General features: G+C 33.5%; 1 protein-coding gene across 1 annotated transcript; it reads right to left on the minus strand.

Annotated features, from left to right (window-relative positions):
- Positions 1-267: 267 nt before the first annotated feature.
- LOC107787229 (receptor-like kinase TMK4) lies at positions 268-4386 on the minus strand. Its single transcript, XM_016608771.2, has 2 exons — positions 1718-4386; positions 268-1022 (listed from the first exon to the last, which is right to left on the minus strand). Exons 1-2 carry the CDS (start codon positions 4020-4022, stop codon positions 529-531), a joined length of 2799 nt encoding a protein of 932 aa, XP_016464257.2. The 5' UTR covers positions 4023-4386; the 3' UTR covers positions 268-528.
- Positions 4387-17261: the final 12875 nt, after the last annotated feature.

Below are 17261 nucleotides of genomic sequence, written 5' to 3' on the forward strand. Positions count from 1 at the left end.
TTTACTTGTAGTAAAGGATTTCCTTTTGTTGCAATGTAAAGAGATGCGTCAGTTAAGAAAATTTATACCAAGTTACTTCAACTGACTTCCTGTGTCAACAACAACAACAACAACAGACACAGTGAATTACCACAAGTCGGGTCTGGAAGAGGGTAGTGTGTACGCAAACTTTACCCTATCCTAGAAGGGCAGAGAGGCTATCTCCGATAGACCCTCGACTGTGTGAAACACCAGAAAACAAAAATCATAACCTTCATATTTTGGAACTTGGAAATGAAGATTTCTGATCTATTCACGTCGAAGTAGGAACAATTAATATATTTTCCTCAGATAGGAATAGGAAATAATTAAGAGAGTGAGGAATTCAGCTGATAAACAGTTCTCGTTCATCACTATTTCATATCTACATCCCACAGAAGTAACTCAACAAAGCCTATACATTGGATTGAAATTTCTATAAACAAAATTGAAAGAAAGCATAGATAACAGGATCAAACAACAGTAGCAGTAATGCAGTAGTACCTGCATTTATCTACCATCTGCTGATTTAAAGGACTCTGCAAATCCAGTAGGCCTAGCAGGGATAGTGTCTTCAAGGTCGACGTCTTCTCCTTCTGTTTCTTGCCATCCCTTTACCATTTGATCGAGGGGAAGACTGTAATCAATACCACAATAGTCCTCTTCATCTTCCTCAAGGGGCTTCCATTTCTCAACAAGCGGGGCGAGCACGTTCACAGCATGGGACATATCAGGCCGTTGTCCCGGCTCCCTTGCTGTGCAGTGACCAGCAAGTTCTGCAATGGTGTAGATGCTGCTCTCAAATGCCTCCTCTTTTACATCCAGAGCTGGATCGATGGCTGCCATTAGTTTCTCTTTACAGGATTTGATGTTCCAGAACCATGCAACTAAGTATTGGCTCTCATTAGGTCTATCCTCATCAAGCACCATCCAACCAGTTAACAACTCCATTAGCACCACGCCGAAACTAAACACATCAACCTTTGTGGTGATTTTACCAGTAACTGGATCAAAACAGCGAGTCAAATGAGTTAGCAAAACAGCAGAAATACTTCAGAATATGAGATTAAGCAAATCCTACGTGTCTACAAGAGTAGTAATTACAATAATTAAGATTGATACTCAAAAACATCTTATCAGTTAACATATTTATTAGGTGACATAACATGCAGACTATGACTAAATAGTCCAGATATTGATCCTGGTATCTTATTTTACTACGTGCACTGAGAAAATGAGCGTATCAGGGTAGCTGCCTACATCACACCCCTTGGGGTGCGGCCCTTACCCGGACCCTGTGTGAATGCGAGATGCTTCATGCATCGGGCTGCCCTTTTTTTAACATGCAGACTATGACTAAATAGTCCAGATATTGATACTGGCATCTTATTTTGCTATCTTTTGGTGTTTAGGTGCACTGAGAAAATGAACAAAAGAAGTCTGAACACATCCAGGACTCGAGTATACTAGTGAAGCCACAGCACATTCTTGCCTGTAGAACAGACAAGACACTTCAATCATGTCCACGGAACTTAATTTATCCACCTCTAACTGGTTAATATGGAAGGCAGTAATACTATTTAAACCAAAGAGATAATAGAGAGTACTCAAGAGACTTAAAAATATAACATCACTTTCTTGTTTAGCGACATGTTGGGTCATCCTAGAAGTAAAAGGATAGGAGTAAAACAATGCTTACCAGCATATTCAGGTGCTAGATATCCAAAAGTTCCAGCTAGCCTGGTTACCACAGAGTTCTTCTCTCCATCAGGAGCAAGTTTCACAAGTCCAAAGTCTGATACTTTTGCTCGGAAATCATCAGTCAGCAAGATATTTGAGGACTTGAGATCTCTGTGTACGAAACACTGATGAGCGAGTGTATGCAGATACTCCATTCCTCTAGCAACATCTAAGGCAATATTCAGCCTCCTCTTCCACGATAGAGGCTCCAAATTCAGACTTTTCCAGTGGAAAAGATGCTCGTTAAGAGCACCTAGTGGCATGTATTCATAAACAAGAATTCTTTCGTTGCCTTCAGCTGAATATCCCAATAGAGACACTAGATTCCGATGTCTGACTTTCGAAAGAACAGAAATTTCAGCTTGAAATTCATCCGACGCTTTGCTGCTAATAACTCCAGCCTCCATTCTTTTGACAGCTATTTTTGTCCCATCGTCTAATTCTCCTTTATAAACCACTCCAAAACCACCACGACCAAGTTCATTTTCTGGAGCAAAGTTCTTGGTTACATTCCTAAGTACTTGAACTGATATGACCAAATTGCCAGCTTCAACCATAGGGTATTTACCACTGTGTATGCTAGCAGAACCACTTTCAGTCAATATCGAAAGATTTCCTTTAGTTTCATCGGCTATTGCTATCTTGACCATGTCATTCGAATCAGAAGGATCTCTAGGATGAATCACAAGAGAAGTTGGACCTTTGCGCCTATCCATACTCCTCTTCCGGATATAAACATATAATGAAATAGCAAGAAAAACTAAGATTGTAAAACTTGCAATAGGAACCACAAAAATTACTAACTTAGACTTAGAAGAGCTTGACTTACTCGTCGATGAATAGGGTGAAGCACCAGGGGATGTATTATTATTCTTTTGTGAAGGGGTTGCTACAAGAGGACTCGAGTTCAGTTGTGAATTTCCACTTACAAAAAGTTTCACGGGGCCAGTAAATTTTGGCAGAGGAAGGGAAATGTTGTTATTACTTAAATCAAGCACAACCAAATGTTTCAAGCTAGTCCAACTAGATGGAATAGAACCAGCAATATTGTTAGATCCAAGATAGATATGAGTTAGAGAATCTAATTTTGCAATGGAAGGACTCAAGGTTCCAGAAAGATTGAACTTAGGCAAGTTTATCACAATAACCTTTTGGTTATTGTCACAGCTTAATCCCCACCACGGACCGTCGCAAGGATTATTTCCTGACCATGATTCAACAAGCTTAGATGGATAATTCAACTCATCAAGAAATTCTAAAAGTGCCATAACCTCTGTGTTACAAAGTGCACCTATTTTGGTTTGACAAAAAGAGTTGGATTGACAACTAACATTTGTAGCCTTGAAATTTGGTATTGGACCCATGAAATGATTGTTATTCAAATCAAGATGGCTTATTGGCATATTTGCTAAAGATTCAGGAATTAAACCAACAAGATCATTGCTGTTGACATTAAGATCCTGCAGATATATCAAACTACCAATCTTCTTTGGAATTTTACCTGAAAAATGATTCCCATGTAGCCAAAGACTTGTCATTAATCCCATTGTTGAAATCACATCAATTGAACCACTCATTCCATCACCAAACTGATCATTCAACCAAAGCATTTTTAGCTCAGAGTCCTTAAAAGTACCTGGAATAGGACCCGAAAGTCGATTCTTGGACAATAACAGTACATCTAAAGAAGACATATTTCCAAGAAACTCAGGTAAAAAACCAGCTAAATTGCAATTCACCAAAGTCAAGTTAGTCAATTGAGCTGAACCTTGCAATTCACTAGGCAAAGACCAACCAGTAGTGGCATTCAGAGGATTGTCATCTAATGCCAACACTTCTAAACTCACAAGTCCATTAAAGAAATCAGATGGAATACTATCAAACTGGTTAAAATCCAAGAAAGCATACCTCAATTCAGACAAACCACTAAAAGATGGTAACTTTCCACTGAATTGGTTCCTTTGCAACCCCAAACTTGTCAGTTTAGACAACTGATTAAATTTCTGTGGTAAAGAACCTTTTAACCCCAACCCCATAACTTGAATCTGTTGAATTCTGTTACCACTACAAATTATATGAGGCCAAGCTTGAGGACCACAAGGGTCATTACCATTAACTGGCCAATCCAAAAGCTCTGAATTTTCCAAACCTTTTCTGAACTCATTGATTATGGCTAAGTCATTGGGGTCTGTAACACTGTAAGCAAATGAAAAAAGTGAAAGAAGCAGCGTTAGAACAAACCCCATTTGGTTAGTAGCTTCCATTTCCAACCAAGAACCCCTGTAGACATGTATTGACACAATTCACATAATTCAAGAAAGTTAATTACATGTGACAACTAATGGCTGTTTTTTTGTGTAATCCCAATTCCCATGTTAGATAATTAGACAAAGAGAGGTGGCAAAAACATGGGTTTCAGATCAGAACAACCCAAGAAAGAATGATAATTGGAGTGAGAAACTCTATACTATGGAGTTGTGCACACTGACAAACTAATTTATTGCAAATATAATTAATATTCCTAAGTGGTATGACTGACGAGCAAGTGATGACCATAAAAAGTGGATCTTCTATGACCATGGGAAATTCTTATGCAATATAAAAATGCATATAATGAAACTTGGAGGGAAATTTTTGCCTGATTTTGTGGGTGTTATTAAGAGCCCCTTTGCCCATAAGAATTTTTCAATTTTATTTAAAAAATATTTTATTTTATTTTGAATCAGTGTTTGGCCATAAAATTTTCAATCACTTGAAGATTTTGAAATTTTTCAAAAATTTTAAAAACTCCAAAAGGTTATTTTTCAAAATTTTCATTTAGATCACTAAAAAAACTTCAAAAACAACCCAAAATTATATTCATATACAAACACAACTCTAATTTTTAAACACCATTTTTGTTTGAAATTTTTTTTCACTTTTTTTTAAAATTTTACAATTGTTATGTCCAAACGCCCACTAAGTAAGTGATATTGGCCTCTGGAAAAGTAATGACAGGGACATCATAGTCTTCTTAAAAAATGATTTATCTCTAATCACATGATTCAAGTACTTTATTTTAGCCTATTACAAATCTTTAGTTTTTTTAACTATAGAGATATTTTTATTTTCACACGTTAGAAATCTAAAATATAAATTATAGAAGATTTTTATATGATCGTTTTCTTCTGTTCAAATTTTACAGAGTTATGCTTAACCATTTCCGCTTATATTTATTGCTTCTTCTATATTTTTCTTTTATTTCTTGAATTATAAAACAAAGCAACTTAGGTGCAAACTTACTCTTACAATAAAATATGTTGCTTACTCTAGTCTATCTATCTACTATATTAAAAACACGAAAATACTTAGCGAAATGTCGTTCGCTTTTTTTTTATCCTTTTAAAATAGAATTCTTATTAGACAAAATAGTCATTTGATTATTCTTCCAACTAATATTTAGGAGTTTGAAATTAAACAATATTTATTATTTATTATATCTTTCTTTATTTGAATTAAGTAAGAGGTCCTTATATTTAGGACTTCAAAATTATTAAAGTTTTATCTTATATGAATTTAAAAATTAAAGTATAATTAAATAACGCCAAATATTTATATGTTTTATCTTATATATGAATTTTATACAATTGAACGTTTTTAGCTCAACAAAATTGTATAATCATGCTAAATTTAGGTGAACGATTATGATGTAAATAAAATAAAATAAAATAAAGAAAAAAATTAAAGAAAGAGGAAGTAGTTTGCTTTGTCCTTTATTCAAATCAGTATTTAACATATACATGCTATGAATATTCTATGTGAGATTGGTCCATTCGCTTTTAATTTTATTCTTCGATCAATAATTTGCTTAGATGCAAATATTAATATAGCTTTTCAAATATTATCAAAAAAATAATTACGATAATATTTAATAATATCAACAGAAAGAGAGAGAAAAGTCATTTACTAATGATGCGACAAACATAAAGTGCAAAAGTTTAATTTTTTATCATTTGACAAAAGCAATTGGATAAAAACTATAGTTAGAATTAAATATTTATTTTATGCTATGAGATAATATTAATAATTTAAATCCTCAAAAAATTAATTATTTCTATTAGTGATTAAAAAGATAATTAAGTATTTGAATTGAGCTTTTTTTCCCGGATTTGAATTAACTAACTAGAAAAATAATCCAATTTTATTCCTTTCCAAATTTATCATATAGGTAAAATTATTTTTCAAGTATACACAAATCTTAGAGTACATAAATTATTTTTCAAAAAAAGACCATGCGCGATAAAATAAATTAGAATATAAAATAAAATTAATTATAGTATTAAGAATTAAATTGGTTAAATGCAAACTTTAAGAAATAAGAATGAAAAAGTAGAAGCCAAAATGTATTTATAAAGAGATGTCAGGTGAGATACAATTTAACATATTTGTAAATCATATTATAAGATATGTATAATTACAAAATAACGTATAACTAATTTAACTAAATTCATCATCTATGCATATTCAGAAGATATTTAATACAATTACTATGAGAAAGATTAGCTTTATCATTTAAACAAATATTGTATTTTATTTTAACATCAATGTATATATTTTTAATCGATAGAACTATACACACGTGCAACGCACATATACTAAAACTAATAAACTAAAAGAGCTAAATACAATTTAACTTATCATAATCAAGGATACTCGATTACTCGTCCAAAATAATTAATAATTGAACTTTGGATATTGGAGATTGCACATATCACTTAGGTGGTTACAAAAAATATTTTTCTAAAATTAACATAATAATAGGTATGAAAACAGCGGTGAAAGTTAAAACTAACTTAGGAAAGAAAATAATTATAATATATTTTCTATACTAAATGCCATTTGTTATAAAATAAATAGTATAAAGTAGATAAACTGAAGACAAGTATAGAGAGAAACTGATATATTATTCAATTTCAAATTCATGTACATAATGAACTGAAAACTCCTATATTTATAGCAGAAAGGAAGCAGATGCGAGGCTTTTCAGGAAGCAACTGCAAGGCTTTTCTTTAACTGCTTGTAAGTTGTCTGCATGAGCTGCTTGCAACCTGCCTGTTTAATAAGAAGTTGTTGCAAATCATTTCATTGAGCTGCTTGCAACATGCCTGCATCAGCTGCTTGTAGATAAATTTCAACAAAGTACTAAATGATAATCTTCTTTAGGAAGATTATCTATAGCGGAGTAATAAATGAATATCTATAATATAATTATTTTCATAACACTCCCCCTTGGATGTTCATTAAAAGATAATGTGCCTCGTTAAAATCTTACTAGGAAAAAACCGTATGGGAAAAAGTCCTAGTGAAGAAAAAAGAGTACATGTATTTAGTAATACGCATTGCTAGCTGCCTCATTAAAAATCTTATAAGGGAAACACTGTGGGAAAAAACTTTAGTAAGGAAAAAAAAGTACATCGCGTATTTTATTCCCCCTGATGAAAACCTTGTTTCAAATATTTAAGTCTCCGCATTCCAATCTTGTATACTATCTTCTCAAAAGTTGAAGTTGGTAAAGATTTAGTGAATAAATCTGTCGGATTGTCACTTGAACGGATTTGTTGCACATCAATGTCATCATTTTTCTGAAGATCGTGTGTGTAGAATAATTTTGGTGAAATGTGCTTCATTCTATCTCATTTTATAAATCCTCCCTTCAATTGGGCTATGCATGTAGCATTGTCTTCGTATAAAATTGTGGGTCTTTTATCACATTCCAACCCATATTTTTCTCGAATAAAATGAATCATTGATATCAACCATATGCATTCCCTACTTGCTTCATGAATAACTATTATCTCAGCATGATTTGAAGAAGTAGCAGCAATAGATTGCTTTGTGAAGCGCCATGATATGACAATACCTCCACATGTAAACACATACCCGATTTGATATCGAACTTTATGGGGATCGGATAAAAAACCTGCATCTGCATAACCAACAAGATCTGCACTACATTTGTTAGTATAAAACAAACTCATATCAAGAGTTCCCTTTAAATATCGCAATATATGCTTAATCCTATTCCAATGTCTCCGTGTAGGAGAAGAGCTATATCCTGCTAGTAAATTAACAAAAAATGCTATGTCAAGCCTGGTAGCATTAGCAAGATACATAAGTGCACTAATTGCACTGAGATATGGTACTTCGGGACCAAGGAGTTCCCCATCCTCTTCTAGAGGTCGGAACAAATTTTTATTCACTTTCAAGTGATCGAACAACCATTGGTGTACTCAATGGGTGCGCTTTGTCCATGTAAAAGCGTTTTAAGACCCTTTATGTATAGACAGATTGATGGATAAAGATCATGTCTGCTAAATGTTAAATTTGCAGACCAAAACAAAGTTTTATCTTTTCAAGATCTTTCATCTCAAATTCTTTCTTAATATATTCAATTGCCTTTTGGAGCTCTTCTAGAGTTCCAACAAGATTTATGTCACCAATATAAACAGCAAATATAACAAATTTTGATGCCATTTTCTTTATAAAAATATATGGACAAATAACATCATTTATGTAACCTTCTTTCAACAAATATTCACTAAGGCGATTATATCACATGCGCCCAGATTGCTTTAAACCGTACAAAGATCTTTGCAATCTGATTGAATATATTTTTCGAAATTTTAAATTTGCTTCAGGCATTTTAAATCCTTCAGGGATCTTCATATAGAATTAATCAAATGAGTCATATTTAAATGGCATGATATCTTCAGGTGTATGGACAACAAATCCGATCCTCACAGTCTTTTACAATATTGTGCACTATATTATATCAAATATATCGTTGACGATCATTTTGTATCAGTTCGCAAACGACATAACTTGTTGAGATCTCATCACTTTCTTTATTTTCAGGTACCTGAACTTCTTCCGGAGTTTCATGAAATATTATGTTGTGGGATCTTCCAGAGCTTATTTCCTCCTTATTATGATCATTTTGATCATTTGCTCCTATTCTTTTCAAGGATTGTTACCTTTGGAACCGATTGGTCTACCACGCTTCATGTGTACAGTAAACTCTATCCTTCAGAGACTTTAATTTTAATAGGAGCATTTGCAGCTGAAATATGATATTTAATTTTTGGATCAGCAAATGCTTCTGGCATTTGACTTGAATTATCTTCTAAGCGAGGATTATATTAATGATAATTCGATTCATATAGCATATTTTTTAACTGTTTTATTCCATCCCCCAAATATTAGAAAAACTAACATATGTCCCAAATCTTCTTTGAAAAACATATCTTTGTGCACTGTGGTAGAGAAATTAATCATATACCACACATCAAAAGTTATTAGATAGTAAAAATATTTAATTTCTGATCCTAAACCAATTATGAGGGGATGACTTATTATATTTTGTTGGTCTGATGCATACAAGTGCTGCTGTATGCAATTAGAAAATCTTAGACCAACACATGAGGCTTTGTTCTCATAAGCAATAGTTTAGCCATTAATAGGAGGTATTCAATGCTAAACTAGCTTGGATATAAACCAGCATCATCAAGATGAATTATCTTGATTTCATAATCTGAAAATTATGCTCTTAATTGAGAAAGACAATTTCAAATGCCAAACTGCAAGTTGACAATAAACATACGTGTAACCATCTTATATATGCATCTATAAGTGGTTCACATGATAGGTGAATGGGCCCATATTCACCTTTTATATATTCCAAAATTCGGGGATTTTAGTCCCAACTTTAGCTGGTATAATCAAGTTATTATGAGAACAAGCAACATAAGAGAATTCTTGAAGAATCTTCTAGTTCTTCAGTATATGCTTATCTGAATTCTCAAATAGCTCATTTAAAAATAGCAGATGAAAACTTCAAGTTTGTCATGGCATGTGCTATCTCTAAGTAAACTTCTGGTTTACTATGGCATAAACTTTTGCATCAGTAAACTTCTGATTTACTGGGTTACTTTTGTATTAGTAAATTTCTGATTTACTGTGACTACTTTTGCATTAGTAAACTTCTGGTATACTGTGATACATGATGTAGTACAAATTTGAAGAATAAGGCGGGTAGCTTCTCACATACATATTTACCCCATATAATTGTGGAAACATGAAGATTTTCAATCTTTCAATCATTTGTAGTCTCAATATGATAGCCATTTGTATCAGTAAACTTCGGGTTTACTACATCATATGTTTTGACCATAATCATATAATAAGAATGACATATTTGTATATAAGCTCTCCGAGAGCCTTCGTTTATTATTCACAATCTAATATTTATCGGGCACTACTTATGTCATGTGTCTTCTAGACAAACATCTAGCTATTCAGGAGTTGTTGATACATTTTGTACTATCAAATATTGCTCAGACACTTCTGGTATCATGAGAGAAAATCATAATCAAATAGACAATATAATGACAATTCTAAATTTATAAATGTAAGAAATCAAGAATTTCAATATTTTTACCAGCAACTTTGTGTCTCCTTCAGGGAGAAACGCCATTAACATATGAATATTTTATATCAAAGTACAATCACATAGTCATTACATCCATCAGGGAAGTATACATGAGTTGTTATTTTCTTCGGGGTAGTTAATAATAACTAACCATAATATATCAATGTGGTTGTAGTAGAAAGCATTCTACAAGAATGATTTTGCCTTAGAATGATACTTAATAAAATTATCCAAGATGTTTTACGTACAACAGGTACGTGCGACAATGATCTTTATGCCACAAAAATAATATTTATATCATATGTTATTCTAGCTCTTACGGAGGTGAGTTGTGGTATTTCTTCATTCACTACATGGAATGAAAATATACTTCAAAAATAACTTTGAATAGATCATTATTTTATTTACGCACAGGAAGACACAATTTCATAATATTTTCCTGTTTCGGGAGAAAATTTCAATTGTGCTACTTCTTCAGGAGAAAATTGAAATACAAAAAATTGAGTATATATTCTCTCAATCATATTACCTCTTCTGGAGGTGAATTGTAATATATTTACATCAAGAGCACGTTCATATTTACGACTTTATTAATATTATCACATTTACTTCAGGGAATGTATTAATATTTATCAGAAATTCTCATCCTTCAGGAAATCGAATATAATTATCTGAACGCGCATTAATCACATCAATTGTGATGCTTCAACCTCTTTTAAAATATTTACTACTTCATGAGAAAATCGATGCGTGCATGTAATATAGAGAATATTTCTCTAGCTTATCTTTAATTGTAACCATAGAAAGCCTAAATTATCACTTCTGGTGGCTAACAAAATTTAGTTACAATGAGATATATGAAAGATAACCACTTCAAGTGGTTGTATATTTCTTGCAAACTCTGTTGGAGTTTAAGTGGATCTAACAATATTATCCACTTTGTAATCCTTTATTAAGATAATTAGGATAAAAACAAATACCAAAATAGGTACTATATACGTAACATATAACCAAGCAAGCGATGATAATGATATTAAAATAAAAGCAAAAGGCTCAAATTAAATTACGCAAATTTGGCCACACTAGATGTAAGTAATATCTATATCACTACTGCCAAGAAGAAAAACTCACCACCTCAAGGATATAATCTTCCTTATAAAGCTCGTTATGAACAAGATCTAGCCATAGACATAAGAGTGTCGCCTTACATCGGAGACGAGCATTGAAATAGAAATTAAATTCAAAGTAAGTGCTCAAAATGGCAGAGTCTCGTGCTGATAACGTGTTATAAAATAAATACTATAAAGTAGATAAACTGAAGACAAGTATAGAGAGAAACTGATATATTATTCAACTTCAAATTCATGTACATAATGAACTGAAAACTCCTCTATTTATAGAAGAAAGGAAGCAGCTGCGAGGCTTTTCAGCAAGTAACTGCGAGGCTTTTCTTTAGCTACTTGTAAGCTGTCTGCATGATGTGCTTGCAACCTGCCTGTTTAATAAGAAGCTGCTGCAAATTATTTCATTGAGCTGCTTGCAGCCTGCCTGCATCAGCTGCTTATAGATAAACTTCAACATAGTACTAAATGGATAATCTTCTTCAGGAAGATTATCTATAGCGCAATAATAAATGAACATTCACAATATAATTATTTTCATAACACCTTTATATTTTTCTAAAATTAACATAATAATAGGTATGAAAAACGCGGTGAAAGTTAAAACTAACTTAGGAAAGAAAATAATTATAATATATTTTCTATACTAAATGCCATTATATTTCCCAAAAACTTTTTTTTATAGAACGAATGCAATGTTACTATTCATTGTTATTAAATAAATTTGTTATAAAATAAAGACTGTAAAGTAAAGGCAAGTATAGAGAGAAACTGATATATTATTCAAACTTCAAACTTATGTACATAATGAACTGAATTCTCCTCTATTTATAGAAGAAAGGAAGTTATTGTCTAAGCTGCTACTGCAAGCTGCTGTGTAAACTGTAACTATAAGTTGTTGTGCCAAATATAGATAATCTTCTATTATGAGTAATATTTATCCATAACGGAGTACCGAAAGGATAAGCTTCTTCAGGAGGCTTATTTCCAATAGAGTACTAAATAGATAAACATATTTACGGCAGAGTCTCATATGGATAAACTTCTTCAGGAAGCTTATTTACAACGGAGTACTAAATGAACATCCATAATATAATATATTCATAACACTCCCCCTTGGATGTTCATTAAAAGATAATGTGCCTCGTTAAAACCTTACTAGGAAAAATCCCGTGAAAAAAAATTCTAGTAAGGAAAAAGAGTACACATATTTAGTAATACGCATTGCTAGCTACCTCATTAAAAACCTTATAAGAAAAAACCTGTGGAAAAAAGCCTTAGTAAGGAAAAAAGAGTACATCGCGTATTTTACTCCCCCTAATGAAAACCTTGTTTTAAATATTTAAGTCTCCGCATTCCAATCTTGTATACCATCTTCTCAAAAGTTGAAGTTAGTAAAGATTTAGTGAATAAATCTGCCGGATTGTCACTTGAACGGATTTGTTGCACATCAATGTCACTATTTTTCTGAAGATCGTGTGTGTAGAGTAATTTTGGTGAAATGTGCTTCGTTCTATCTCATTTTATAAATTCCCCCTTCAATTGGGTTATGCCTGCAGCATTATCTTCTTATAAAATTGTGGGTCTTTTCTCACATTCCAAACCATATTTTTCTCGAATAAAATGAATTATTGATCTCAACCATACGCATTCCCTACTTGCTTCATGAATAGCTATTATTTCAGCATGATTTGAAGAAGTAGCAACAATAGATTGCTTTGTGGAGAACCATGATATGATAGTACCTCCACATGTAAATACGTACCTAATTTGAGATCGAGTTTTATGGGGATTAGATAAATAACCTGCATCTGCATAACCAACAAGATCTGCACTATCTTTGTTAGCATAAAACAAACTCATATCAAGAGTTCTCTTTAAATATCTCAATATATGCTTAATCCCGTTCCAATGTCTCCGTGTAGGAGAAGAACTATATCTTGCAAGTAAATTAACAGAAAATACTATGTCAGGCATTGTAGCATTAGCAAGATATATTAGTGCACCAATTGCACTTAGATAGGGTACTTCGGGACCAAGGAGTTCCTCATCATCTTCTGGAGGTCGGAACAAATCTTTATTCACTTCAAGTGATCGAACAACCATTGGTGTACTCAATGGGTGCGCTTTATCCATGTAAAAGTATTTTAATACCCTTTCTGTATAGGTAAATTGATGGATAAAGATCCCGTCTGCTAGATGTTCAATTTGCATACCAAGACAAAGTTTTGTCTTTCCAAGATCTTTCATCTCAAATTCTTTCTTAAGATATTTAATTGCCTTTTGGAGCTCTTCTGGAGTTCCAACAAGATTTATGTCATCAACATAAGCAGCAGGTATAACATATTCTGAAGCCATTTTGTTTATAAAAATACATGGACAAATAATATCATTTATGTAACCCTCTTTCAGCAAATATTCACTGAGGCGATTATACCACATGCGACCAGATTGTTTTAAACCATACAAAGATCTTTGTAATCTGATTGAGTACATTTCCTGAGATTTTGAATATGCTTCAGGCATTTTAAATCCTTCGGGGATTTTCATGTTAATCTCATTATCAAGTGACCCATACATATAAGCTGTAACCACATTCATGTAAATCTCATTATCAAGTGACCCGTACAGATAAGCTGTAACCACATCCATCATATGGCATCCATAACAGGTGAATATGTTTCTTCATAATCGACTCCAGGTCATTGTGAGAATCCTTGTGCAACAAGGCGAGCCTTGTATCTTTCAACTTCATTTTATCATTCCTTTTTCGCACAAAAATCCATTTATGACCAACTGGCTTTATACTAGTAGGTGTTTGGACTACTGGTCCAAAGACCTCTCTTTTAGCAAGTGACTTCAATTCCAATTGAATTGACTCTTGCCATTTTGGCCAATCAGAACTTTGTCGACATTCTTCGACAGATCGGGATTCAAAATTCTCACTTGAGTCTCGGGTTCATTGATTTCTTCAGGAATCTCTGAACTAATAATATCTTGGGTCTCTTCAGGAGATACCTTCATAATATCATTTTGATCATTTGTCGATTTTCTTTTTCTAGGATTTTGATCCTTAGAACCCAAAGGTCTACTACGCTTCAGGCGTGCTTTAGGTTCACTAGCTCTCATGCTAGTAGATGGTTCTGCTGGGACATCAATTCGGATAGGCACATTCTTTGCAGGGATATGCGACTTAGTTATCCTTTTTAAATCAGTAAATACGTCTGCATTTAATTTGCTATATTCTGTAAATAGATGATCTTCTAGACCTCCTGATTACATATAGGGGTACGTGGATCAAAGTAAGATAATAATGAAACTTTTCACACAATTTCTCTTTTGATTTCCTTTTTCTCTCCCCCTAATTGTGGAAAATTTGTTTCATCAAATCGACAATCTGCAAATCGGGCAGTAAATAAATCTCCCGTCAATGGTTCAAGATAGCGAATAATAGAGGGTGATTCAAACCCAATATATATTCCTAACCTTCTTTGGGGCCTCTTCTTACTGCGTTGTGGTGGTGCTACTGGCACATATACAGCACATCCAAAAATTCGTAGATGGGCAATATTTGGTTCATGACCAAAAACTAATTGTGACGGAGAATATTTATTATAATGTATTGGTCTGAGACGGATAAGCGATGCTGCGTGCAAGATAGCATGGCCCCAAACAGTAGTGGGCAATTTTGTTGTCATAAGTAGTGGTCTTGCTATCAATTGCAACCGTTTAATAAATGACTCTGCAAGGCCATTTTGAGTATGAACATAAGCTACATGATGTTCAACTTTTATTCCAACTGATAGACAATAATTATCAAAAGCTTGAGATGAGAATTCTCCAGCATTATCAAGGCGAATAGCCTTTATAGTATAATTTGGGAATTGTGCCCTTAATCAAATTATTTGGGCTAATAACTTTGCAAACGCCAGGTTGCGAGATGATAGTAGGCACACATGAGACCATCTTGAAGATGCATCTATTAGGACCATAAAATATCTAAACATCCCACTTGGTAGGTGAATAGGTCCACATATATCCCCATGTATATGTTCTAAAAAGGCAGAGGACTCAATGCCAACCTTCATTGATGATGGTCTAGTGATCATTTTGCCTTGATAACAAGCATCACAAGAAAATTCATCATTTGTAAGAATCTTCAGGTTCTTTAATGGATGCCCACTCGAATTTTCAGTAATTCGTCTCATCATTATTGATCCAGGATGGCCCAAACGGCCATGCTAAAGCCCAAAAGTATTTGAATCAGTAAACTTCTGGTTTAGGATAGAGTGTGCTTCAACTGTACTAATCTTTGAATAGTATAAGCCAGAAGATAAAGTTGGTAACTTTTCTACAATGCATTTCTGGCCAGAAATATTCTTTGTAATACAAAGATATTCCACGTTCATTTCATCTATTGTCTCAACATGGTACCCATTTTGGAAGATATCTATAAAACTCAACAAGTTTCTTCGGGACTTAGAGAAAAATAATGCATTGTCGATAATAAGCTTTGTTCCTTTAAACAGAAATACAGTAGCTCTTCCGGAGCCTTCAATCAAACTTATATTACCAGAAATTGTTGAAACATTTGCTTTTTCCTTATGCAAATAAGAAAAGTATTTCTGATGTTTGAATATGGCATGAGTTGTTCCACTATCAATTACACAAATATCTTTATGATTGGTCTTTGATCCAAACACAATTTGAGGATTATCCATATTCTTCAAAATGACATAAACAAAATAAATATGATAGTAAACATCATTTTCAAAGCATAACTTTTATTTATGTACAACATTTACATAACCATACTATCTACTACAAACAACAAAAATTAAAATATTTATATTTCTACAGATTCACTACCGATCACATGACTTGTTTCTCCTTCTAGGAGTGCAAAATAATCAGCTACATCCAAATGCATGAAGTCTAAATTATCTTCAGAAATAAAATTTGCTTCAGCATTTTTCTCTGTCTTCTTCAGGGAGACTTGATATAACTCTACCAGGTTTTTTTGGCGTACGACATGTACGTGACTAGTGCCCTTTTCCTCCACATCTATAGCATGCATTTTCTGGCTTTGCTGCTTGCACCACTTCATGCTTTTGTTCCTTCCTTTTCAACTGCTGGTGGTGAGAAGGGTTCTTTGGTGCATTGTTATTACCACGATTAGAGTTTCCTCCCCGACCAAGGCCATGACCACGACTGGGGCCACGTCCTCTTCCATGCTTAGCTTGGTGGAAGTTCGTCTCATTCACTTCAGGGAATAGACAAGAACCAGTAGGTCGGCTTTCATGGTTTTTCATTCATAGCCCATTATGTTACTCAGCTACAAGAAGATGTGAGATAAGTTCAGAATACTTTTTGAATCCCATCTCTCGATATTGCTGCTGCAGGAGCATATTCGAGGCATGAAAAGTGGTGAAAGTTTTCTCCAACATATCATAATCAGTAATATTATCACCACATAGTTTCAATTGGGAAATAATTCTGAACATAGCAGAATTATACTCACTGATAGATTTAAAATCTTGTAGCCTTAGATGAGTCAAATCATAATGTGCATGTGGAAGAACGACCATCTTCAGGTGGTCATATCGATCTTTCAAATTATTCCACAGTATGACTGGATCTTTAACAGTAAGATATTCCATTTTCAGGCCCTCATCAAGGTGATGGCGTAGGAATATCATTGCTTTGGCACGGTCTTGGTTTGATGCCTGATTTTTATCTTTGATGGTGTCTGCCAGACCCATCGCATCAAGATGAATTTCGGCATCAAGCACCCAAGACATGTAGCTTTTGCCCGATATATCCAGGGCTACAAACTCAAGTTTAGAAAGATTTGACATTATTTAGAAAAAGAAAGTTCGTACCTCTGATACTTTCAAAGTATTTTCTCGAGATGG

The sequence above is a fragment of the Nicotiana tabacum genome, chromosome 24 (assembly GCF_000715075.1).
Source record: "Nicotiana tabacum cultivar K326 chromosome 24, ASM71507v2, whole genome shotgun sequence".
Taxonomy (NCBI): domain Eukaryota; kingdom Viridiplantae; phylum Streptophyta; class Magnoliopsida; order Solanales; family Solanaceae; genus Nicotiana; species Nicotiana tabacum.

Bases quoted from the DNA above. Each gene is read 5' to 3' on its own strand.
- LOC107787229 (XM_016608771.2), bottom strand. From the start codon at position 4,022: ATGGAAGCTACTAACCAAATGGGGTTTGTTCTAACGCTGCTTCTTTCA. The intron at 1,023-1,717 runs GTAAGCATTGTT...GTTTTGATCCAG, and splicing joins TCTAGCACCTGAATATGCTG to TTACTGGTAAAATCACCACA.